Here is a 23,500-nt window from a genome sequence, read left to right on the forward strand (position 1 = left end):
TTTAAGTTTCTTGAAGCTTTTATTGATTCAGCGCCGGGAGCACCTTCTTGATGATGAGAGAGGGTTTCACGGTTTGGTTGGATTGATGGGTGATGAAAAAACTAGGATAGGAAAGCTTGCTTTTGTGTCACACTGAACCACGACTATCGACTCGCCGACCGATGTATGACCACCACGACGACCATGTTACAGAGAGAGAAGATCAAGATAGATCGACATAGATTGGAGAGTATGATGATGATGATGATGATGATGATGATGATGATGATGATGATGATGATGAAGACTGTTGTTTGTCAAGCTGGTGTTTTGCTATAGTTGGCTGTTCTGGCTCGGACCGATCGATAAATGTAAGGTCATTTTGGAGAGCCTGGGGTCGACTATGGTGGATGCTATGCTTTGATCGGCTGTTCAACTTTTCCGACCCAACGACTGGCGTGCTTTTTGACCGACTGTCTCACTCACGACCAACCCGCATTCCGCTACCGACTTGCAGTGCTCCGACTGAGCGCTCGACCCGTGATCAAGTGCGGCCCGATTCCCGATTCCCACATTGAAGTACGAGGACGAAAGCGATCAGTTAGTGAAGAACGTTCAAGCGATACCCGACCCTCGATGAAGATCTCGTGATTAGCGCAACCCCAAGCCGAGCTCAAGATCAGCGGGTGTTTGTTGAAACCCCAAGATGCGCCGATTGCTGCTACTGTGTGATAAGAAACCATTTGCGGGCTTTCAGCAAGTCTTTGGGGAAAGACCACCACGGTGAACTTGGACATCGTCTGCAACGACAACGGAATACGCATACTCGCGATTACATCAGAGAAAAAGGATGCATGGTGACTCGGCTTTGAAGCCAGCTCTTTGCGTTTGTTTTCTTTGCTTGTGGTTGTGTGTTTGCGTCGTCGTTTGCGAACACAATGATGCGCTCAAGCGGCAGAACTCCCCTCTTTGCCTTGTGGTGATTCGAATCGACTGGACTAGCCTCTTCACGACTGCGACCGGACCGAACAACCGATGATAAGAACGTCTGCCCAACAGCGACTGCCACGACTGCCAATTCATACTTCTGCTCTGGCGACCCTGACGTTGGAGCATTCCCCACTTTCCCCTCTCTCTAGGGAGTGGGAGGTGGTGCGGGATGCTTTTATAGGTGACCGCCGTCTTATCCCCTCCTTTCCCTCCGAAAGGGGAGGGATAAGGGAATAGGCAATTAGAAAGACCTATTGCTCCCCACTTGGTTCTTTTGGTTTTGTTTTCGGTTCTCTGTTGCTGCTTTGCTTTGTCACATTGTTTCCCCTTGCATATATGTCTTGATGCTGCGCCGCATCAAGGGGCGAACCGCCTAGACTCCCCTCGCTTTGGCTTCTTGCTCGGAACAAGGGAGACACACACACCAACGGTTTAAGGTGGAAAGAGTTGGATAATTGACGTGCGTTAAGGAGGTCGTGCTCGCCTCTATTATAAACTTAGCAAGGGAACTTGATTGGGCCCATTGCGCAGATATACATCAGAACAGAGATCTGAGACGCTTATTCCATTTCAGAGAGGCTCTGCTGCGGGCTTTGCAAGCTGAGCTACTGACCGCGGCTAGAAGGAGGGATGATGGATGCATCACTGCTCTGCCAAAACTTTTCGTCGTTGGTCGGAGGCTTGTTGAGACTAGTCGTCATCTAGGAGAGGTTATTGAAGATACTGACGTTGATCACTTTTTCCGACTTTCTTCGTCGCTCGCCTTTGCAGGGATTGATGTTGCACTGAAAGCATACATTTGCATACCTCATCTGTATTTCTACTCATTGAAAGTCGAACTGCATCAAATCAGCATCACTCGTACTCCGTCGCACTGGTTCGAGTTTGCATATCTCCAAGAATGCGCTCAACCAAACATCATCCCGCACAAGTTAAGACTGAAATCATTCATCCTCCTCATCCCTGTAGTTGGCCATCGGATCCTCACTTAGTCCAGCCCGACCTTGTCTGTTGACCAACCTGTAAGCTTCCAACTGTTCTTCTGTTACATCTAGGTCGCCTCTATCCGGGTCGACCTTTGGGTTTCGGTAGACTTTGGAGTTGATGATTTCAGCCTCTTTGGCCCAATCTGGTAGAGCATCGAAGCGTTTTTGTCTTTCAGCTTGCAGCTGGGAAGCGAGAGCGGGATCGTTTTTCGCACGTTCCGCTAAAATCGCTCTATCCAGTTTGTCTTTGTCGAGACGGGAGGAGACGGCTCCGGAGCCTAGGTGTTTTCGGGAGATGAAGCATGTAGGGGGGGAACGCGATTTTGAGCGACGGTTGTGAGGTTTGCAAGAAGGATGTTTGTGATGTCGACCATGGTGGCGAGAGTTGGAGGAGGATGAGTCCGAGTCGGAATTTGAGTAGGAGAGGCGAGAGGATGTGCAATGGGATCGAGAGCGGGTACGTTTGTTTCTCGACTCTTTTTCGTTTTCATCCTTCTCAGCCAGCTTCTCTTCTTTCTTCGAAATGGAAGGGACGGTAGAACTGGCTTGTGCAGCAGCGATTCCAGCGTCGCCAGTACAGTAACTGTTGCAAACACAACTTCTACAACACCCATAACCCCATTCGCCTCGTTCGATATCATACCAACTTCCCCAAACCTGCTTGTGATTATTCTCTGTTTTGTCTTCTTGCCATTTACTCTTCACCACCCCCCTCGTTGCAAGTGCGTTTACTAGTTTACCTTGTTGGTTGTACTCGACATAGACCTCGGTCTGCCCCTTGAGCAGTTCCTCCGGTGGCGCATCGAAATGTTGCTCACCCCCGTACTTGTCCAGTATACTGCCTCTCATATCCTGTTTCAATTGATCTCTTCTCTGTTTAAATTCTCTATACTGTCTTTCATTCGCTGTTGGGTTCGCTTGCAAATTAACATCCGTTCCCCCTACTGCCGCCCTCGTCTCGGCCTGCCACGAGAAGAGTTGAAGATTGGCTAGAGAACCAGCTTGGGAACCTTGAGCACGAGCAAAGTTGTCCCCCGCATACTCAGCATCTTCCGGCCTGATATTCGGGTTGGGAGCCTCCCGCATGGTTCTCGTTTTCGGATCGTAATATGCAGAGTTGACATCGAGATTGTAGAGATACTTAGCTCTGTCTTCTCGGATGCGTAGGTTGCGGATTGTCATGCGGTTGTCAACTTTTTGACCGACAGCATCTGCTTTATCGGCGTATTTGTCTTCGTTGGAGGAATCCGATTCGTCCGAGCTGAAATCAAGAGCATCTCTGTTGCCGTTGTTGTGGTTATGGGTGGATTTGCTTGGTTTCTGGGCTAGTTTTTGGGCGTGTTTGAGGTCGGAGGATGTTTGATGATCGATTTGCTCTTCTTTGAGGCGTCGACGTTCTTGTTCGATTGCTTCGAATTCTTCAATGACTTTCTTGTGCTCCGAGGGGTCGTATCCGTTCCATCGATCACGTTTTGCTGCGTAGTCTAACCCTTGAGGTTCGGAGAGGATATGATCGCCTGCTAGAGTCTTGCCGAGTTTTTTGGCACCCTTTTTGCGCGGCCGTTCGAGACAGTCTCGAGTTTTATGGGTCAGCGAACCACAATTTTCGCATGCTCCCTTTCGGAACTTGTTCGGAGCGGGAAGGGAGGTAGAGGAGGAGGAGGAGGAGCCGCGGTTGTACCAATCGTTGATGGATGCCTTGTGTGCGTTGGGGTCGACAGGCTTCTTTTGGTGCTTTAGGGATTTTGAGCCGGTATCCATATACCAGGGTGCCTGAGCCATGTAAGAAGGAACATGGGGATTGATGATGTTTCCATCTTCGTCGAGTTCGGCGGGTGCTCGACCTGCTTTTCGGTCTTCCTCGAGGTCTTTTAGCCGCCGGAACTCTGTGCGGGATAGCTTTCCGGGCGGTGCGGAGGAGGATGAAGGGGTGGACGACATGGCGGAAAAGTGGTATGTGGGTGATGGTAGTGCAAGATCTAAGGGAACCTTGGCCAGGCTGAGTCGGAGAAAGTTAAGCGTTCGACTCCACCTGGGCTGAATTTTCGAGCAACTTTGTTAGAAAACAGGGTCTAACATTGAGCAAAAATGCGGGTGCAATCTCCGTCTTCCGAAAAAAAAAATGTCATTGAAATGTCATGGAAACTGCTCCTCTTTGCCATGTCGATGCTACACTTCACACTTCCATCTCCATTCTCTTCCTTCTTCGCTCGCTGTCGACCTTTTACCCTCGTTCACAAGCAGCTCACGCACAGCAGCTCACGCACAGCAGCTCACGCACAGCAGCTCACGCACAGCAGCTCACGCACAGCAGCTCACGCACAGCAGCTCAGCATCAGTCGTCGCCAACGACTGGAACCAACGACTGGAACCAACGACTGGAACCAACGGCATTCATTCAGCACGCACTCATGACCAGCCTCTAACCCTCCTTGCGACATTGCGACATCATGCCGCCACCACCGTCTTCGAATCGGGACCCACCTTCGTCGTCGAGCAGTAGCAGGCCCGCCGACGTGCCAGGGGGGATTCGTATAGCTGGCGCTGCAAGTCGTGCTGCTTCTGCTTCTGCATTAGCTGGCCCAACACCTTCCCCCCGCGACACGCCGGGAAAGGAGAGCAATAAGCCACCGGTGAAGCTGGATAGAGAACCGCATACGGCGTATGCCCATCGACTGCCGCCGAAAACTGCACCCGCACCGGCCCAAGGTGAGGTGGGGAAGGAACCGGTTGTACAGAGGAACAGCTCGAGTGTCAAGGATACCGTTAGGGCTGGACATCAGCGCCCACAAGCTCCACAGCATCCAAGTAGTGCTGGCACCAGCACGGGTAGTGCTCAACCACCAGCACCTGCTCCAGCAACAGCAACAGCAACAGCAACAGCAACAGCAACAGCAACAGCAACAGCAGTTGGGGATGATGATGAGGAAGAAGAAGGAGCAATCGATGACAACAGTAGCGCACAGCCAGCGCAGCAGGCTGGAGGAGCATCTGCATTCGGCTCTGGATTCAATCCACCGCCACCAAAAACTCCACTGCATCCATCGCGAACTCCTTCTGCCGCAAGCAATGATCGCCATCGTCGTAGAGACCAATACCAATCTTACCAACCGAGGTCAGCTTCACCGCCAAAATCGCAACCACCACCACCACCACCACCAGCGCCATCGTCTTCTGCAGCTGCATCATACTATCCTCGCAGTCCTTCTCCTCCTCGCAGCAGTCGAGATTCGTACCCAGCTCAAGATTCACGTTATTCTCGTGACGACCATCGCGCAGGCGGAGGGGCAAATGGAAATCTGCCATCTCGCACCAACCATCCGAGGGATCACGAGCGCTCACGTGGAAGAGATCGAGCTGAAGATGGATGGCATGCCGAACCAAATCGAGGCTGGAGTAGTAGCGATTGGCGCAGCGGTGATCGAGATAGAGGTTGGGATCGCTCCGACCCCAGAAGTGACCGGGAAAGGCAATGGCACAGAGACCATCGTGATCGGCACTCGTACAACCGGAATGGCTGGGAAAGAGAAGCTTCTCCACCATCCACTACAACTCGACCTGAACAAAGGTATGCTGGATGGTCACCCACTCCACCACACACCAAATCTTCCACCAGCCACCAATCCACCGCCGACCCCGCCGCTCCCCATTCGAATGGCAATGCTGATCAACGCCCACCTTCTAGAATGGGTCGTACTGAACCCCCTCCCCCTCTCATCGCTGAGCAAGGTGGTGGTGGTGGGGTGAAAAGACCTCGCTCGCCCTCTGGAGCAAGAGGAAACTCTCCACCAGCAGGACTACTTAAACGGAAACCGAACTTTTCTGCCATTGTTCCTCCAACCCTGCTCTCCCCTGGAAAGGAAATGGAGAAACCGATTGAGGATAAGGATAATGTTGCGCCTGGTGCACCTCTCCCCCATCCTCCTGCTGCTAGTAGTACTATGCAGTCCCCCGTACTGCCTTTGAGGATGGGATCAGAGTTGGCGGGTACTACCTCCACCCTATCCACGACAGCAGTGCAATCGGCGGATTCGAACTATCAACTTATGTGCGAAGCACTAGATCATGTTGATTGTCCTTCTGTTCGACTTTCTTGTCTACCACGCAAACCCTCCTCCACCTCTACCTCTTCCGATGAGAAGATTCTGAGTGGACGAGAGAGAAGGAAGAACCGCCCGGCACCGATCCCACTCAACCAACGCAAGTTCATTGGATGCTCCTCACTCGACGACTATGAAATATCCATCAAACTCGGCCAAGGAACCTTCGGCCAAGTTCTCAAAGGACGACAAATCCTCACTGGCACTCAAGTCGCACTTAAAAAGGTTACCATCCATGACGCGAAAGACGGACTGCCCATTACCGCTCTTCGCGAGATCAAGCTTCTTAAGAAACTCAAGCATCCAAGTATAGTGCCGGTTATCGATATGGCTTACCGTCCGAGTGGAGAGAGAGGGAAATTAGGTGATGTCTATATGGTCGAACCGTATATGGATCACGATTTGAACGGGATGTTGGAAAACCCCTCGATTAGGTTGGAACATAGTCAGATTAAGCTCTACATGAAGCAACTTCTCGAAGGGACTCTGTATTTGCATAAGAATCGGATTCTCCATCGGGATATGAAAGCGGCGAATCTGCTGATTAATAACAGTGGTCAGTTGCAAATTGCCGATTTTGGTTTGGCTCGACCCTATCGAGATCCCGGGAAGAGTTGGACGGGGAAAGGGTGGCAGGGTGGGATGCAAAAGTATACCAATATGGTGGTTACGAGGTGGTATAGACCTCCGGAGTTGTTGGCTGGGGAGAAAAAGTATGGTCCTCCGATTGATATGTGGGGTATAGGCTGTATCTTGGCAGAGATGATTATGGGGAAACCGCTCTTTAAGGGGACTAGCGAGATAAACCAGTTGCAGCTTATAGCCGAGCTGTGTGGCAGTCCGAACGAATCCTCTTTTCCAGGCTGGCGTAGCTTGCCAGGTGTGAAAGATGCTGATCCGACAGGGAGGCCGGATCCGCATCCGGAGGTGAAAGGACAACACGATTTTGGAGAGTATCCGAGAAAGGTCAAGGAGATGTTTAGGAACGTTTATGATGCTGGACCTGGATGTGCGGATTTGATTGATAAGTTGTTGGTACTCGATCCGAAGAAGAGATTGACTGCGCAAGGAGCGTTGGAGCATGAATGGTTCTGGACGAAACCTTGGCCAGCTGATAAGGCGACCTTGCCCAAGTACGAACATAGTAAGGAGATTGATAGGGTTAGGAGGGAGTGGAAGCCCGCCCCTCAGCCTCAACAGCAGGTGCAACAGGTGCAGCAACAGGTGCAGCAACAGGTGCAGCAACAGATGCCGCAACAGATGCCGGTGCAGATGGGCGGGGCGAGGCCGATACAAGGAGTGGGTGGAGTGGGCATGGGGATGCAAACTAGACCACCGGCTTTTGGAAGAGCCTATCCAAATGGTGCTGGTGGTGTGGGGGATGGATGGGATGCGCAACAGCAACAGCAGAGACCAGGGACGGGTGGTTCAGCTGTACCCTACCCCACACCTCCTCAGGGTCAGGGTAGAGCTTATCCTACCGGTCCAGCGAACCCTTCTTACGGCGCAAGTGGGGGTTTAGGTGGTACTGGTCGCCTTGCATACCCAAACCAACCCCAAGCAGGAGGCGGTGGTGGAGGGGGAAGATTCGCTCATCCAAACCAACACCAGCACCAACAAGCGCGACATGGCTATTCGACCCATCAACAACACCAACAACAAGGCCAAGGACAGAGAATGCACCCTGCCAGCACTTTACCTGCTCGTCCACCTATACCTAACCCCGGAGCGGGTGCTCCAAGTGGGCCCAGAGGTCAGAATAATGGCGGTGGAGGCAATCCTTACACCTCCTTCTAGCTCAAGCTCACAGCCAGTAAATGTCATGCCAATTTATATCATCCGCACCAAGGTATCGACTGCGAGCAGACGAGAAACGTTGGGCACCAGTGTCCTTCTCTCGAGTGTTGTTGGCTTGGCTAGTGCTCTCGGATGTCTTTTCAAGAACAAAAGACAGGGGTGAGAGTGCAACTTGCCAAGATGCTACTGCCAGGAACAATTTAACGATTGCAATGCAAACAGTGATAGAAACCAAGCCTCATGAAAGCACACTCTCAGCAAGAAATGCAGGAAATGAATGTATAAACCAAACCGAACTACATGTGTACATAAATAAAAAAAAAAAGGAGCAGATGAAAGAATGGGCTTTAGAAACTACCGCCAAATGTTCCCTCCTCCTCCTCTTCCTCCTCTTCCTCGTCCTTGTTCCCACCAACACTGTCAGCCGCTTTGTATGCTCTCAAAAAAGCATTGTCGCTGGAAGTGCTTCTTTCACTCTCCTCGCTAGGGGGGAAAGGTGAAAGTGGGAGCGAGATATGTGTTTCACCTTGCTCTCTGTCTTTTTCTTCTTGAATTGGGTTGGGAGTAGTCGGCGTTTTAGGAGAGATGGGACCCCTTGTTAAACAGGAAGAACTTCTTCCTCTTGCTCCCTCTTCCACCGATTCTTGCTCGTCATCTTTAACATTTAAACAGGTCGGTGAAAGTGGAGAAAGGATCTGAGATTCTTGTACCACTTGTCCTCGCAATTGCTGTCTAAACTTTTGTCTACGTTGGTTGGATTCTTTTCCCATCCAAACTCCTCTTGAGGTGGGGGTGGTTGAGGGTAGGCATTCAAGTTCTTCTTGGACCTCCTGTTGTTTTGAATTTTGACATGCAAGTGTAGCTTCATAGCGAGAAGGTGTGAGTCCTAGTTCCACCATTTCGTTTACCTGCAACATGTTGACACCAACACCCTTGGTGTTGGACGAGGCTGTGGAATGGTGACAGTAAAACCCCTGAATGGGAAGTGCGTGGGAAGAGATGAGCGAGTCGAGGACTAGTTGGCGACCTTTAGTTGGACGTCGCGTTACCTCCGTGGATGATTTTGGATATGTGGGGTTTGGCTCAGGAGTGGTTTGAGTGGCGAAGGGGAAAGAAGAAGGTCGATTGCAGCCGGTTAGGAGCGAAGAAAAAGGTGTGTGTTTGACGATGGTCGAGAAGAGCCCTAAACCATTTGCTTGCCCTTGGTCCTCGGTTGGTTTGGGTAAAGTCTCAGTGCTACTCGGAGAGGTGGGACGAGGATGGAAGATCTTTACAGCAGCAACGATCTTTTTCACGGGAGCACTACTCGCCTTGATCGCTACAACATCACCTTCTTCTTCTTCTTCGACCCGTTTGATCGCCTGCATACTGGCCAATCCCCCCACAGAATGTTGCATCGTAGCATGATTGTTACTAGGATGATAGCCAGCAGAATAAGGATGAGTAGGCAAAGGATCCGGATTTCGATATTGCCTCTCTGAATATGTATCACTTCTCACCTTGCCACCCGAGGTCAACAACTGCTTACTCGACTCCTTTCTATCCAATCTGGTGGAATTTCGATTGTTGCCAATCTTTGCTTTCTTGGTACCTATCTTTCTTCTCTCGCCTGACCCATCCAAATGCAGCCTAGCATTGGGAGAAGTTAAGGAAGCCAACATAGTCGCCAACTTTACCTGGCTCGCGGGAAACAACAAGAATGGCGCAAAAAGATTCAACGAGTTAACGAGATAAAGCAAGGTGAAGGAACATGAGAAAACCATGTTGACTCGAGCGGCTTGCATAGAAGCTTTTTGGGCGTCGTAGGGGTAATCTTTGCTGAAGATTATGCACAGATATATCTGCACCAATGTTTCAACACAAACAAAAACCTGAGCTTAGCTTAGAGAAGGCAAAAGAAGGAGGCGCAAAGGTAATCGGGCGGAACTTACAGAATATACGCCAAAAGCGAAACACTGTAGCGTTAAAGCCAAATGGTCAATAATGCAGTTGAAGAGGAAGCGACAGACAGCGACGTATCCTTCGTTCGAAGCTAAGTCCTCATGAAGTGTGTCGATCACCCAAGGTGTTGGTTGCGAGTCAAGGCGAATGCGTGGACCCAAATGTAACTCTTCATCTTCTTCGATAGAGTGTGATGATGAATGCGCATAGCTAGTGCAATGCGTTCTGTCGAGAATGGCTTGATTTGAATCCTCGCGAAACTGCTCAAGGGTAGGTGGAAAGCTTGTTTGAGATGCCTCTCGTACAACTGTATGCTGCTGAACGCTGCCTCTTGTCCTAGTTGCTATTCCGTACTCTGTAATGGAAGACATGGAAGATTTCGCTCGCAACATCGGTATTGATGCATGAGCAATCACTTCTCGGGTGTCATGACCGATAGAATCAGAAGCCGAAAATCGCCAAGTTGAGCTGGTTGGCGTCCGAGCAGGCGGCAAAGGAAGAGGTCCCTTCGGTGCTGGAGTAGGAGGAGGAGTTCTAACTGCCATTCTGAGGGGTAAGCTAAACCGATTTGGTTGAGCTAGGAAAGTATTAGGTTGCCAAGCAGGTGCACTGTATGGAACTGCAGCTGAAGGCCATGTTGTGACAACATTATTCCCAACTTGCGAAGATAGCGCATGCCCACGACCTTGTGGCGGCTCATGACGAAGTTGCACCAGCTCTCCAGCAACTTCCTTGGTCAGCGTCACAAAGATCAGCAGGTATGCCAGCGAAAGGAGAATTCCGCCAATAGATACAAGTCCATGTGCACCTAATAACCATACTCTTTGATCCATTGCTTCCTTGTAGGCCACCCTTGCGATCTGAATTGCTGCTGAATTGATTGTCCCCTCGACAGTGCTGATAGAGTTGAACAGCGAAGGTAGTGTAAAGAGATCATTGTAGGCCAAAGTTCGGTAATAATTGATCTTGCTGGCAGAAGCAGCGATACTGATGAGGCAGACGAGACCAACAAGTATAGTCGTAGCATAGACGCTGATGACAGTGTTGTTCCAGATCCAGGGTGGTATGTTGGGTAGCAGAATGGCAATGTAGCCAAGGGCAGCAAAGTAGGCGGTTGAGAAAATGGCCGCTTGCATCGCTGCGTCGATCATGAATGGTTCGATGAGCGGTGGTGAGTCGGATGCATCGCGTGTCACGTATCCTTCGATGACACGGACGAAGAAAAGTAGAACGTAACCGCTGGTGAGGACGAGATGACAGTTGACGCATGAGGCGGTGATGAAGGAGCCCATTCGTGTTTCGCTCTCTTCACCCCTGTCTGTGTTTGAAGCGTCGGTCGTGGCGGTGGCCTTTTCGGCAGCAGAGGTGGCGTTGGCAATGCTCGATCTGAAGGGTTTCCAGAAGCGAGCCTTTCTGTTGGGATTCGAATTGCTCTTTCGACGACGCCAAACCTTGTACGGCCGCTGTTCGAGCTTAAACAGCCACAAAGGCACTGGACTCTTTTGCGATCTGTAAATACGCATCGCCATGGCGATAAACAGAAAGATGATGACGTTGCTGACGCTGGTGACCCAGGAGAGATGCCAGTATCCTTCTGGGTGGATTTTGAGCGCTAGGGAGTCCATCAAGGTCATGACTTGTTGTGCTGTCGCATTGTCAGCCAAAGGAAAGTCAGGAAGCTCCCACATGTGTGATAGGTGAGGCGATGCGAAGATGTTTGGCATGTTTGAGAGATGGATGGATGCGAGACGGACAACGGCAGAATAGAGTGTAGTCGGGAGTCGATGATGTTGTAGAGACCGTGATATGGAGGAAGAAGGGAAGGAGAGAGGGAAAGGAGGAGAGGGGGAGAGGAGTGATGGTGCTGGAGGAGCGATAACCGGATCCTCCTCTTCCGCGACCTAGGTCTCTATATAGAGATCAGAGAGCTTCTTGCTTTCGGGAGGTGCAGCTGATGATTTGCGTCGATACGAGTGAGGCGGAGAGATTGCAGCTTCGACCTCCTCGCTTGCTGCCTTGGGCAGAGGGTTTGGTAAGTTTTCATCGTCAGAAGCATGAAAAGCCATTCTTTGTAGTCTTGTACACATGCCTTGCAGCACCGCCACCGGGGAGGACAGACTATTTTCGAGGTTTGCCATGGCCCTTCCAAAGTGTGATAGATCGTAAGGTCCTGCAAACAGGGCTTGCCTTGGGCTGCGGCAGCGGCAATCATTGCAAAGTTCACATGCCTTTCGCCGTCGTCGTGAGAAGATAGGCTCTTGATTATTGTCTCTTGACGATGACCTGCATGCATCCATGGACGAAGAAGACTTTTCGGGTTGAAAGCTTTGTTGACTTTCCCAAGCTTCCGCGACATGCGGTCTGGGTTATGCCCGTAGCGTCGTTTTCGTGACAACGCTGAGGTCCAAGCACGGACGGAAGAGACCTACCGACATGCAAAGATATGAAACATGTGGTGCATGTGGAAGGGGTCCGATCGCCCATAATATCAGCGTAACCCAGCGTCGATCTTTGGCAAAGCGCATGACCACACCAACTGTGATCGACATGAAGGACTTGATCAAGCATGGGCAAAAGATGAAGATGCGTTATCAAACGTGGTGATGATTTCTTGAGCTACGATCGACGTCGTCAAAGATGAGAATCGCTGTGCCGAATAGGTCGGGATGCTTTTAAACTTGCAATCGTCGTCGTGGTCACGGACCTCTTCCCGAAGTTTTGGCTCCGGTCTGCAACATGGACGAAGGCCAAAGCGAGATCTTGCAAAGGAATGGGAAAGATGCTATCGGCTCAAGCAGCAAATAACATGCTAGTCGGCTTGGCAATCGAAGCGCCCCGATCATTGCTTTGACCGGCGATCGTAGCTTGCAAAGCATCTGATTGACGCCCATAGCGGGTGATTGTCGTCCTGCACCAGCCACCTGATACCTCATGCATGACGGAAGAGTGGGAGCAACTGAGCGACAATTGCAACCGGGCGCAAGGATGCCATTTTAGCCCTTCGACAGCACTGGCAAGCCTCCAGGATGGCTACTACGGTAACAGGTCATCGGTAAGGGCTTTACCTGTGTCCCTTTTGTTTCGACAAACAAACACAATGACTATATAGCATGCTGAAATGCATGCTTAGTGTCCACATGAGCCGTCTCCCCCTACAGCCAGGTGGCGATTTGCTAGTTCGTTAGCCGTCAGACCTTCAACACTCGCCGACAAGACCGACTCTGAAACGGGCTCGAGGTAAGGGCTTGGGCGCTGCCTGTTGGTCTTACACGAGCCTCCTCTCCCCACCGGAAGCATGTTAGAGGGATACCGACTCGCGTTAGACCGGTGGTCGGGTAAAAGGGGCCGGCATACTAACTAACAGACATCCGAGGAGGAAGGAGGTTTACCTGTCATTGTTTCCCGTCATGCTCTGCACCATAGTGTGGATATATAAGGCTGTGTAGATAAAACAAATCCATGTGGGAATCAATCGCCCTCAACAAGGCAAGTAACTGCACCGATGCATCCAATGCAGAGCTCGACCGTTTGTTTGACACAGCAGCCATGGGATTGCGCAACTACGAAGAGTCGGCGCAGCTCAAGGAGCGAGAGGTCGATAATGTGACGCTAGTCACTTGCTTTACAACCCACAATCAAGGCGGCTATCAACAGCGCCACCTACGACCTACCCAGAGCCAGAATCAGTCAAACGCCGTGACAGGGAAGCAGGTCACCTGCTGGAACTGCGAGATTCGGTCACAGGAGATAAGAAACCCAGGGCAACGTCCATACGCAAGCCGAGGTCAGGCACTTCCAAGACCACTGCCGCACCCAAATTGGCATACGACCTCATGTATAATCATCTCTGACGAGTATGGGTTGGATTGTGGTTACGTTGAGAAGCGACTTGGCTCCACTCCGGATGATCTCGTTGACTGTGAGATGTTTGGAGCTCGCTTCGACAACATAACGCCGACTGTAGGCGCCGAGTTGGATTCCTGTAGCGAGCTTTTCAAGAGGTGCGTTCTCTCACACTGCGATTCAAGTTGATTGGGTTTGGTTCAATTGCACAGGAGATGCATAGACAGAGGCGAAAGACTGCACCAGGCAAACAAGACGGATGCCGGGGGGGGGTTACTTGAGAAGTTGTTGCAGCTTTCCACTCTTCTGAGCGTCCAATAGGTCGGAGCAACCACCTAGGTGTTTCTGGTTGATAAAGATGTTCGGAACTGTACGCTGCGAGGTTTTTTCCATCAAGTAAGCCTGTACATCGATCCACAGCAGCAGAAAGGAGCGAGATTGTTAGTATGTGAGCGCAGAGCTGGAAGCAAGGAGCTCTTTCTCTCTCTCTCTCTCTCTTTCTCTTTCTACGTTGAATAGCGGTGGGAGCTGACAGGGTGCCCAAGTGACAAGTTGTTCGGATGAAAAAGGGTTGGATACATACCTGAATATCACTCCCTTCAGAACCCATTTGGTCCAATTCCAACACACCAACCTGACTCTTGTCGAGACCTAATTGCTTATCGATCAGTGATTTGGCCTGGGAGCAATAAGGACAGTAACTCTTGCTGAAAACAGCGACAAGGTGTTCCGAGATGAACTTTTCAGCTGCTTGTTTAGCTGCCATTTTCCTAGATTCTTCTAGCGTAGGCCAGTTGGAAGGACTGGATGAAAGAGCTGAGATTAGAGCGCCTATTTTGTCGGTTGATGGACACTGTCGAGTGTCAAGGGATATTGATCATGTCGTGGAAGGGAGTCAAGGAAGGAATAGAGAGAGGAAGCGCTTAAGATTTGTGCAAGTGGGATGGATGACGTAATAATGTGGAGGCTGGAATACGACACTGATAAAGTGCCGGAATGTGTGCAGAGCGTTGATCAAAAACACCGAGCAGGCAGAGTTTTACGGCCGATTGAATTAGGCCAATACTTTGCCACCGACACTAACACCCAATCAATCTCAATCTCAGCCGACCAAGTCCAAGTAGTCGATGTTTTCAGCACAAACAGCATAGCCATTTCTCTCAATCCACAAAAGAACAATCGATTCCAAAACATAAATTGCACCGAGATCCAGAAAAGATCCAGAAAAGACAAGAACAATGATAGAAGAGAAACAAACTAAAGAAACCGTCTGTGTGTGTATGTGTGTGTGTGATATATGATAGCAAAGGTATAATCTCAACCGTGTATATGTATTTAGGAAACAGTGCATCCGCTATTGAACCACCAACTCTGCCTCAACTGTTCGATCCAATGCACCACCAAGCAGAGCCTCAATCTTCGACTTCTGATGGGAAGCAATTTGGCCTTCTCATGTTCGTCAATTGGCATAACTAGAGCCATCCAGTAACCTAGCCTCTCAACTTGGTCAGCGGAAGGCATCGGGCCGTAGGTGTGGTTGAGACGGGAGAGAAGCCAAGGAGCCGAACCTGAACGAAGGGTTTCGATGAAGGAAGTGCAGATTGCGGTGAGTTCTTCGATCGATGGTTCCGCAGGTACTGGTTTGAAAGGTAACATTCCTTCTTCTTCTTGCTCCTGCTCCTGCTCTTCAGGGGCAGTGTTGCTGTTATTGGTGGCAGTGTCAGCGGCAGGAGTGTTCGCATCAGGATCCTCAGGGTGCCAGTCGTCCTGGTGCTGAGGAGCAGAAGGGTCGGATTGGTAGATAGAAAGAACATCCCTTTCGGCACGCAACATCTCGGGTCGTGTCAACGAAGCTTGCTGCTCTTCAGCCTCATTGCTACCGCTAGGCACGGTGCGAACGGGAGCAGAGGAAGAACAAGACATGGGCTGAGAAGGAGGAGGCTCAACTGCTTTAGCAGCTTTCTTCTTGTCCAGCTCTGCACGGCGCATGAGCACTGAACGTTCGAGCTCTGCCTCTTCTTCGAGCGAAATGTCGTCAACTCGCTCGACGCGGCCCACGGTGTATCCATCAAGCGATCCCTTCTCCAACAAACGGAAGCGGTACGATCCAACGGTCTCGAGCATGCTTCGTCCATCGGCGAGCATCTGCACCGACTTGATCTCGAGCATGGTTCCGTACTCTTCGGTGCCGCCGTTGTTTCTCCAAGGCAGCACCATGCCGAATCGTGGGTTGCCGCTCTCGAGACAACGACGAACCATAAGACGGTATCGAGGCTCGAAGATGTGCAAGATGGTGGGCATGCCAGGGAAGGCAAGAGTGCAAACAAAGATTGGTGTCGACAAACGAGCTTCCCGCTCTTCCTGCTGGATCGCGGCTTTGCGTTGCTCGTAGAGACGCTTGAAGCCATAGTGATGGGGTGCTGTCTCTGGATCATCATCAATCATGTAGCCAGCACGTCGAGAAGCATTGTCAACATGCTTTGCAGCATCGCCTCCTGAACCCATGGCAATCGAAATGCCTGCGTAGGTATTGGGGGCAACATGCTTGGCCTCCTGTGTCGAGTCCGAGTGCATTCCATCCTCATCCGAGAAGGTAGCTGTATCCGAAGTGAGAATCTTGAGCAGTGCAGTGTTGGGTCGGTGATCCTGGAAAAAGGAGAAGTTGGGCATGTCGGCACGGCACAGGGGACACCTGTCAGCGTGGTCGAGACTGCGGGCGAAGCACGACTTGCAGAAGGTGTGACCACATGGGGTGGTGAGAGGATCGTAGAGAAGCAAGTAGCAGAGCTGACATTCGAGCACCTCAGCCAGCTCAGAGTGAAGCGTGGCTACGGTCTGGATAAGAGGCTCGCCATTGACGCCAACTCTAGAAGAGAGCGCAAGACTGTGCTTGGCTTCAATGTTGCGGTTGCGAGCGATGGCGTCGTCTGCATCAGCATCGGACTCGACTTTGCTGGCGTTGCTGTTACTTGCAAGCGCTTGCTGAGCACGACGTCGACGGACGGCGTCAACCAAAGCTTCAGAAGCATGCTCGCCATGCAAACCATGACTGACAGCCGAATCGACATGACATCCAACTGCCTCTTCGACCGAATGCGAAGGATCTCGTTTAGCGACTTTGCCTTTGGTGTGAGCTGCATTGCCTTTCCTGAAGGATGCTGCGGCGCTCAAAGTGCTGTCATCACTGCCTCGGCCGCGGCGTCGTTTCAGTCGAGCTTTGTCACGTCGGCGAATTGCAGCAGCAGAGAGGGGAGGGCGAGAGAAGGCTCCGCCAACATGATCAGGCCAAAGTCGATCGTCCTCCTCTTCGGTGTGCTCTTCGTCAGTGCCGGCGTGAAGGGTCCAGCATTCTTTGTCTTGGTCGCGGTCCACCTGAATGTGCATAGAGTGAGTACGGCCATGAGGGGTGGACCTTTGATGTGCCGTGTCAGTGCTAGGATCGTCGTCGCTGTCATCGAAGAAAGTGCCGTCAGCAGGAATGTGTTGGTCGTCGGATTCGTAAGCAGCACGAACTCCACCAACAGTACCACTTTCCAAGTCCGACTCGTTTCTGCCAAAAATGCCCATGCCAGCTTGCGACATTCCTGATGGGTGATACCTGCGGGAAGAGGCAGCAGCGGAGGAAGGGGCAGTGGCTGCGAGACGGCGAGAGGTAGGTCGAGATTGCAAAGAACGACGACTGGGCACTGCGCCGCGTGCTCGGGCCGAGTAAGCCGACTGATCGTTGGTATCGCGTGCTGCGCCGGGGCGAGAGTATTGTGAGCTCGAGCTGCTGCTGGAAGAGGGTCGGCTTGAGCCAGCTGCACCACGACGTTGCCGAGGAGGGCGGGGCAGTGGGGAGGAAGCATAGTGCATCAAGATGGCAACGGCTTTGCTGAGTGTAACGTCAGGGCGAAGCAAATTGCAGGTAGCGAGGGAAGGTAGCCGAGTGGCAGCCATCTGTTGTTGGCCAGCTGCGGTTGCTGAGTTGGAGTCAACGCCGTGTGGTGGAAGGGCGAAGAGATGAGCCTTGGATCGTGTCTGAGGGCCAATGACGGTGAGTCGAAGTGGGTGATCAGCGACGCCCATGACGAAGCCATCGGCTGGGGGTGCTCCGGGACCGACGTCTTCCGAACCGACGGGGAGTCTCTCGGTGTAGGTAGGGATAAGGCCGTACCTAGGCTGGTGACCAGCCCATGCACCAATGCCGCGACCAATGGCAGAGCGTGGGCAGCCATGGGCGGGGCAAGCTACTGTCATGGGACTGAGAGGAAGTCGTGGAGGAAGATGGCTGAGACAGGGAAGGGGCTTGACCTGTTCCTCAGGCGGGATCGACTTGGGCAAAAGACGATCCTTGATACATTGAAGACAAGAAGAATGGCCGCATGGAAGAGTGACAGGATCGTGTAGAGGGCGTTGACAAACATGACAAGTGGCAAGGGTCAACAACACGGTAGCAAGTTCAGGAGCACGTCGACGTTGTGGCGCAGTGGGCAGACGCATTTGTTGTGGTTGCCGTTGTTGTTGTGCACTTGGAGATCGAGATGCGATCGACTTGTGCTGTTGTTGTGCTTGTTGTTGTGGCTGAAGTTGTCGAGTAGCTGATTCTGTTGTATTAGGTTGTGAGGATGGCATGTCGGTGTATTGCGAGACTTGTGTCCTTTCGAGTTCTGCGGAGGAGTGAGGCATGGTTGTTTCCGAGCGTTGTGATGATTGTCGAGGAGCGGCCATGTGGTAGTCGTGAGAGGCAGGAGCAGTTGGTGAAACTGGACTATGATGACGACTGCGAATGGAGGAGCTAGCGTGGGCTTGACCACAAGGGCTGGAACTGCCGCTGCTAGTGCAGGCGTGTTGCAAGTGTTGTGTTGATGCTGGGCTCATTGTGGTTGCAACATGCTCGTGGTTACAAGGCGAGTGGCCGGTATGTGAGGAAATGAGGGGCTGAAGAAGGCGACGAGCGCCAACGTATTGAGATTCTGTTGTGTATCAACGAGTGTTGAGACGTTGCAAGTTGTATCTGAGTTGCTGATGTGGTGAAGGAAGAAGAGCGACGACTGTTGCCAATTCAAGAGGGCTGCTGGTGGTGATGCTGATAGCTGGCTTGCGTGGGACGTCTAGATGGAAAGCAGCGACTGTAGGATAAGCTGACTGGTGGTAGAGGAGGGTTGAGAACAAGCCTAGCGCTTCGCTGCACCAAATTGTTGGTAGATGTGGTGTGGGATGGTGCTTCTCGTTAGAGGATGCCCTGTTGGTGGCAAAGATCGTGCGATATCAGTGGCCGAGTATGGTGAGGGGCGGGAGAGAGAAGCGTAGTTGGTAAGCTGGCAAGGTCGAGGCTGCTTAGCCAAGAGATGCCGCTGTGGTGATGCGAGCAGCCTATCGTATCGTACGACTGTATCCTATCCTATCCTATCCTATCCTATCGGCTCAGCTCCGCTCAGCTCCGCTCAGCTCGGCTCAGCTCGGCTCGGCTCTCCTCTCCTCTCAAGTTGCTTTTGCGCGCTGCTGCTGTTGGCGGTGGAGTGGGAAAAGAGTCTAGACTGACAGTCTCTCTGCGAGTGAGGAGTGGGCAGCAGAGCAGCAGGTGTTAGAGAATAGAACAGTGTCGTAAGCGAGCGGCGCAAAAAGGTAATCACAATCACCCTCTGTAAGTTTCGAGATGGAGAGGCGGAGGAAGCAATACAATTTCGCTGCAATACAATTTCGCTGCAATACAATTTCGCTGCAATACAATTTCGCTGCAATACAATTTCGCTGCAATACAATTTCGCTGCGACTCTCTGTAAACCGTCGGCGTATCCGAAACCCAAAAAACCCTCTGGTGGGAAAGAGGCGGTCGGATATAGTCGAGAGCGTGGATGGGGTGGGGACAGTCCTGATGGTCAGCTCAACTCTGACTGAGAGAGAGGGAGAGTTGAATGGCGGCAGAAGGCGAGGCCGAATCCTCTCGGAATTGCCGCCAGTGAGATGCCGACTGTGAGAGAGTAACGGGCGGCGCCGAGATGAGATTGCGTATGTAATCAATTTCAAAAAAACGCCAAGAGCAACTGCTCCCAATTTGGAGACAGTATTTGAATGAGCAGAGCTGTCCTTGGTCTTGCTCGTGTTTCGCCCACCGCCGATTTGCCGGTCAGAGAAGGTCAGCATCCGAGACATCCGACTCGAAACAAGTCGTAATTGCCAGGAAGGAAAAAAAGAAAAAAGAAAAAAGAAAAAAGAAAAAAGAAAAAAGAAAAAAGAAAAAAGAAAAAAGAAAAGAAAAAAGCAGGCTTTGAAAGCCAAGCTGCGCGCGCCATTTCTCTTTGCCAGTGTTTGCTGCCCGTCAAGCCTGGACATTGGCTCAGCGTGCATCATGTTTGCTTTGGTCTCCAGCGGCTGCCGTCTGAACATCTGTCTGCTTGCAACTCTGTGCCTGAATGCCACCTCGTCTCACTTGCCCTAACTTCTGTAACATGGCATCAACTTAACAATCAGTTCATCCACATTCATCGACACTTTTGCTGCCGGCGAACACAGCTCCGACTCCCGATAAAGTAAGAAAGGAAAGTCGCTAGCAGCTGACACTCGAGCACAACGATGAACAAGCAACCTTTCTCTGACACAGCAGTGATGGACTAGGATGGAGGAAATTGCAGCAAAGTACCAAGCAGGCAAGCTCTACTTGCAACGGCCTCTCCACCAGATGCTCCCGGCCAGCGTTGTGCTCGATCTGGTCCCAGGATTGCGATCCTTTCGACTGGTCTTGTGCCTTTTTGCAATTGCAGCCATCCTTCTGCTCCGGTTATCGTCCATCTTGCCCTCACGCAAGAGCCGAGGAGCTCGGCGTTCACGTGAGCAAGCAAAGACCTCTGTTCAGCACAGCGTGGCAGTCTTTCTCGGATCAGGCGGACACACTGCTGAGCTGCTGCAACTCCTATCGGCACTTCCGACCGATCGATATCCACAGCGCATCTACCTTGTCTCTTCTGGCGATCGATTCAGTGTGGATAAAGCCAAGGATCTGGAGCGTCGCCTCTGCTCAACTTCACCGGACAAGCGGCAAGATGGGCCAAGCTCAGCGAAAGTGATACAAATCCCTCGCGCAAGAAGAGTAGGCCAAAGCTTGCTCACCACGCCCTTGACCCTCGCCAGAAGCGTTGCATTCTGCGCCGACCATCTCGCCCTCCGACCACTGCTCAGACCTTTCCCATCCTCCCAAAAGGGCCGCCCAGCAAAGCCAATTCTTGCGGATCTCATCCTTATGAATGGACCAGCGACTTGCGTGCCTATCGTCGTCGCTGTCTATCTCTTGAGAGTAAGTCTGCCCAAAAAAAGAGAGAGAGAAAAAGAAAAAGAAAAAGAAAAAGAAAAAAGAAAAAGAAAAGGAAAAAGAAAAAGAAAAGGAAAAAGAAAAAGAAAAAGAAAAAAGAAAAAGAAAAAGAAAAAAGAAAAAGAAAAAGAAAAAGAAAAAGAAAAAGAAAAGGAAAAAGAAAAGGAAAAAGAAAAAGAAAAAGAAAAAGAAAAGCTCAGTCGATCCTAACACCGTTCTCTCCATCACCGCTCACACTCTGGCAGATACTGGGCCTACGCTCGCCCAAGCTCATCTATGTCGAATCCTTCGCTAGAGTCAAGAGCTCCTCACTGACAGCAAAGTTGATACGACCCTTTGTCGATCGCTTCCTCTTGCAATGGCCTCGAGATCCATCCGAGGCCCAGCCAGAGATCAAAACCAAGGCTACAAGTAACACTATCTTCTCCGGTTGGCTCGTATGACCTAGCTCGCTCATCGATACGAGAAACCAGCATCCACGCGCAATACCATCGCTCAGACATCATATCCTTGGGTGACAATATAGACTTCTATTGTAACTGCACACGACATTTGCCAGTGTCTATCCTTGTGATGCGATCATCAGAACCAAGTCGCGCCTCTCTCATGTCGAAGCACCTGAATTGCCCGAGTTACCGCCCCACTGTCGCTTGTTCTGCGAGTTGGTCGAGTTGATCGAGCTCAACTCGCTCGGTTGTCCTTTTGATCGGCGTTGTCTATGTTGCTGCTGTTGTCCTTGCGCTTGACGATTCCTTCCATCTTCTTTGCCACGTCCATCTCGACCGTTGCCGTTGCCGTTGCCGTTGCCGTTGCCGTTGCCGTTGGCGTTGGCGTTGGCGTTTCCTTTTCTTGCCTCGTTGTTCTTCTGCGAATCCGAGTCGACGTTTTTTGTCGCCTTCTCCGAGCTCCGACCTGATCCTTGATTTCGAGGTGCTGGTCGACGATCTTGGTCACGACTACGTTCCCTATCACGTTCCTCCTCCCCATCACGGCCCTTGTCGCAATTGCGCTCGTCTCTCCTAACTCTCCTGTCACTCTTATCTCTCTCCCGCGTATCGGCATCGCGTCGTCGATCAGATCCTGGAGCCCCATCACGATCACGTCGGTCGCTACTCCATCTTAAATCGTCTCCATGTCTTGAGGCTCCTCGACTACTGTCGCCTCCACCAGGACGCCAGCTATCACCTACTCGTCGATCTCGGGGCGCGTCTTCCGACCAGTTGCTCCTCGGCACTGCTGTACCTTTCTCACCCTCGTCCCCATCCCTTTTCTGTCGCTTAGAATCAGCAGAACCAGCGCCGTTCGCATTCCCTCTGCTGTTCGAGTCAGCCTGGCATGTCTGTTTCGAGTCGCCCTTGCCTCTGCCTTTAGCGTTGTCCGATGCAGGATTGTTGCCTCTCTTGCGCTTTCCTCCCTGGTCGCCTTGTCTTTGCTGCCCGCCATTCGAGCCTTGGTTGCCCTCTTGCCTTGCTGACTGACCATCATCCTTTTGACCAGGCTCCGTCTTGCGCTGAGCAGAACCTTTGATGCTGAGACCTTGGGCCTCCCTCTCGGCCTCTGAACAGTCGCCCTTCTTCTTTCCGCCTTGCTCCCCCTGTCTCCTACCCTCGCTTCCACATCCACCTTGCTCGCGCTGTTGCTCACTTGCAGCAGCCGCGTTCTTTGCCTTTTCAGCATCTCGAGCCTGCTTGCCTTTCCTTTTCTTCTTGTTCTTCTTCTTGCCCTGCTGATTGGCTCCGCCTGGAGCGGCTTTGGAGTCGGAAGATGCGTTCTTCTTGTTCTTCTTGCATCCTTGGCTGGAAGGACTGCGAGACTCGCTGGCGACGGTAGGCTTTGTCCAACTACTTTCGCCAGTGCGCTCGTTGTAGTAGTATACCTCGCCATTGCCGGAGCGCGATTCGATGGTTCTCCAGCCGGGGGCGAGGTCGTCTCTGTGGTCTTTTGTGCGATTGTCCCGGGCGTCACCAGGTGGATCCTTGTTGTCTGTTGTTGAGGTGCAAGTGGCCGCATCCTCATGCTTTCCAGATTCCTTGTCCTCGACAGTTGCTTCTTGGGGCTTGTCCTCGGTCGCTTCCTCAGCTGCAGCAGCGGACTCGTCGACAGCAGGTGCCCATGTATCCTCTTGAGCCGCTTCTGCCTCGAATTCTGCTTTCTTTGCCCGTGTCGCTGCTTCTGACACGACTTCTGCCAGCGTCGCCTCTTCGTCCAACATTAGGCTCACCTCATCCTCTCCATAGTCGATGGCTTCTTCATCGTCCAACATTGCTCCCGTCGGTTCGGATTGGTGTACAAGTCTAGGCGCGTGCTATCTCCACTCCCTCTTCCAGGCCGGTCGTGTCTTTTCCGTCTATGCTTTGCTGTGTCAAAGATGATCAGAGCCTACCTTGGTGATCTGCTGGTGTGGTGCGGCGAATGGCTTGGTGTCGTTGAAGAAAGGACCGACATGACAATGCAAGGATTTCGAAAGACGACCATCTCTCACCAAGTCTCCAATCCAGACGGATCAGCGACAGCAGTAAACTGTTTTTCTTCCTGAATTTTGGGTTGAATTTTGGGTTGATTTTTTGGGTTGATTT

The 23,500-nt window shown here is 51.7% G+C and overlaps 8 protein-coding genes across 8 annotated transcripts; 3 read left to right on the forward strand and 5 right to left on the reverse strand.

The window, feature by feature from the left end:
- Window positions 1-1,913: 1,913 nt before the first annotated feature.
- UHO2_06013 (uncharacterized protein) lies at window positions 1,914-3,896 on the reverse strand (the record flags this gene model as incomplete). The annotated part of the gene is made up of 1 exon (XM_041557727.1): window positions 1,914-3,896. The coding sequence occupies one exon, from the start codon at window positions 3,894-3,896 to the stop codon at window positions 1,914-1,916; it is 1,983 nt and encodes a 660-aa protein (XP_041413661.1).
- Window positions 3,897-4,405: 509 nt separating this feature from the next.
- Window positions 4,406-7,852, forward strand: UHO2_06014 (uncharacterized protein; the record flags this gene model as incomplete). Its single annotated transcript, XM_041557728.1, has 1 exon — window positions 4,406-7,852. One exon carries the CDS (start codon window positions 4,406-4,408, stop codon window positions 7,850-7,852), a length of 3,447 nt encoding a protein of 1,148 aa, XP_041413662.1.
- Window positions 7,853-8,199: 347 nt separating this feature from the next.
- On the reverse strand, window positions 8,200-11,517 carry UHO2_06015 (uncharacterized protein; the record flags this gene model as incomplete). Its single annotated transcript, XM_041557729.1, has 2 exons — window positions 8,200-9,693; window positions 9,784-11,517. The coding sequence occupies 2 exons, from the start codon at window positions 11,515-11,517 to the stop codon at window positions 8,200-8,202; spliced, it is 3,228 nt and encodes a 1,075-aa protein (XP_041413663.1).
- A 1,822-nt stretch (window positions 11,518-13,339) lies between these two features.
- Window positions 13,340-13,825, forward strand: UHO2_06016 (uncharacterized protein; the record flags this gene model as incomplete). The annotated part of the gene is made up of 1 exon (XM_041557730.1): window positions 13,340-13,825. One exon carries the CDS (start codon window positions 13,340-13,342, stop codon window positions 13,823-13,825), a length of 486 nt encoding a protein of 161 aa, XP_041413664.1.
- An 84-nt stretch (window positions 13,826-13,909) lies between these two features.
- UHO2_06017 (putative GRX1 - glutaredoxin) lies at window positions 13,910-14,402 on the reverse strand (the record flags this gene model as incomplete). The annotated part of the gene is made up of 2 exons (XM_041557731.1): window positions 13,910-14,038; window positions 14,220-14,402. The coding sequence occupies 2 exons, from the start codon at window positions 14,400-14,402 to the stop codon at window positions 13,910-13,912; spliced, it is 312 nt and encodes a 103-aa protein (XP_041413665.1).
- A 569-nt stretch (window positions 14,403-14,971) lies between these two features.
- Window positions 14,972-18,496, reverse strand: UHO2_06018 (uncharacterized protein; the record flags this gene model as incomplete). Its single annotated transcript, XM_041557732.1, has 1 exon — window positions 14,972-18,496. One exon carries the CDS (start codon window positions 18,494-18,496, stop codon window positions 14,972-14,974), a length of 3,525 nt encoding a protein of 1,174 aa, XP_041413666.1.
- Window positions 18,497-20,234: 1,738 nt separating this feature from the next.
- On the forward strand, window positions 20,235-21,367 carry UHO2_06019 (uncharacterized protein; the record flags this gene model as incomplete). The annotated part of the gene is made up of 2 exons (XM_041557733.1): window positions 20,235-20,909; window positions 21,170-21,367. The coding sequence occupies 2 exons, from the start codon at window positions 20,235-20,237 to the stop codon at window positions 21,365-21,367; spliced, it is 873 nt and encodes a 290-aa protein (XP_041413667.1).
- A 161-nt stretch (window positions 21,368-21,528) lies between these two features.
- On the reverse strand, window positions 21,529-23,187 carry UHO2_06020 (uncharacterized protein; the record flags this gene model as incomplete). The annotated part of the gene is made up of 1 exon (XM_041557734.1): window positions 21,529-23,187. The coding sequence occupies one exon, from the start codon at window positions 23,185-23,187 to the stop codon at window positions 21,529-21,531; it is 1,659 nt and encodes a 552-aa protein (XP_041413668.1).
- Window positions 23,188-23,500: the final 313 nt, after the last annotated feature.

This window comes from Ustilago hordei (genome assembly GCF_900519145.1).
Source record: "Ustilago hordei strain Uho2 genome assembly, contig: UHO2_contig_16, whole genome shotgun sequence".
Lineage (NCBI taxonomy): Eukaryota > Fungi > Basidiomycota > Ustilaginomycetes > Ustilaginales > Ustilaginaceae > Ustilago > Ustilago hordei.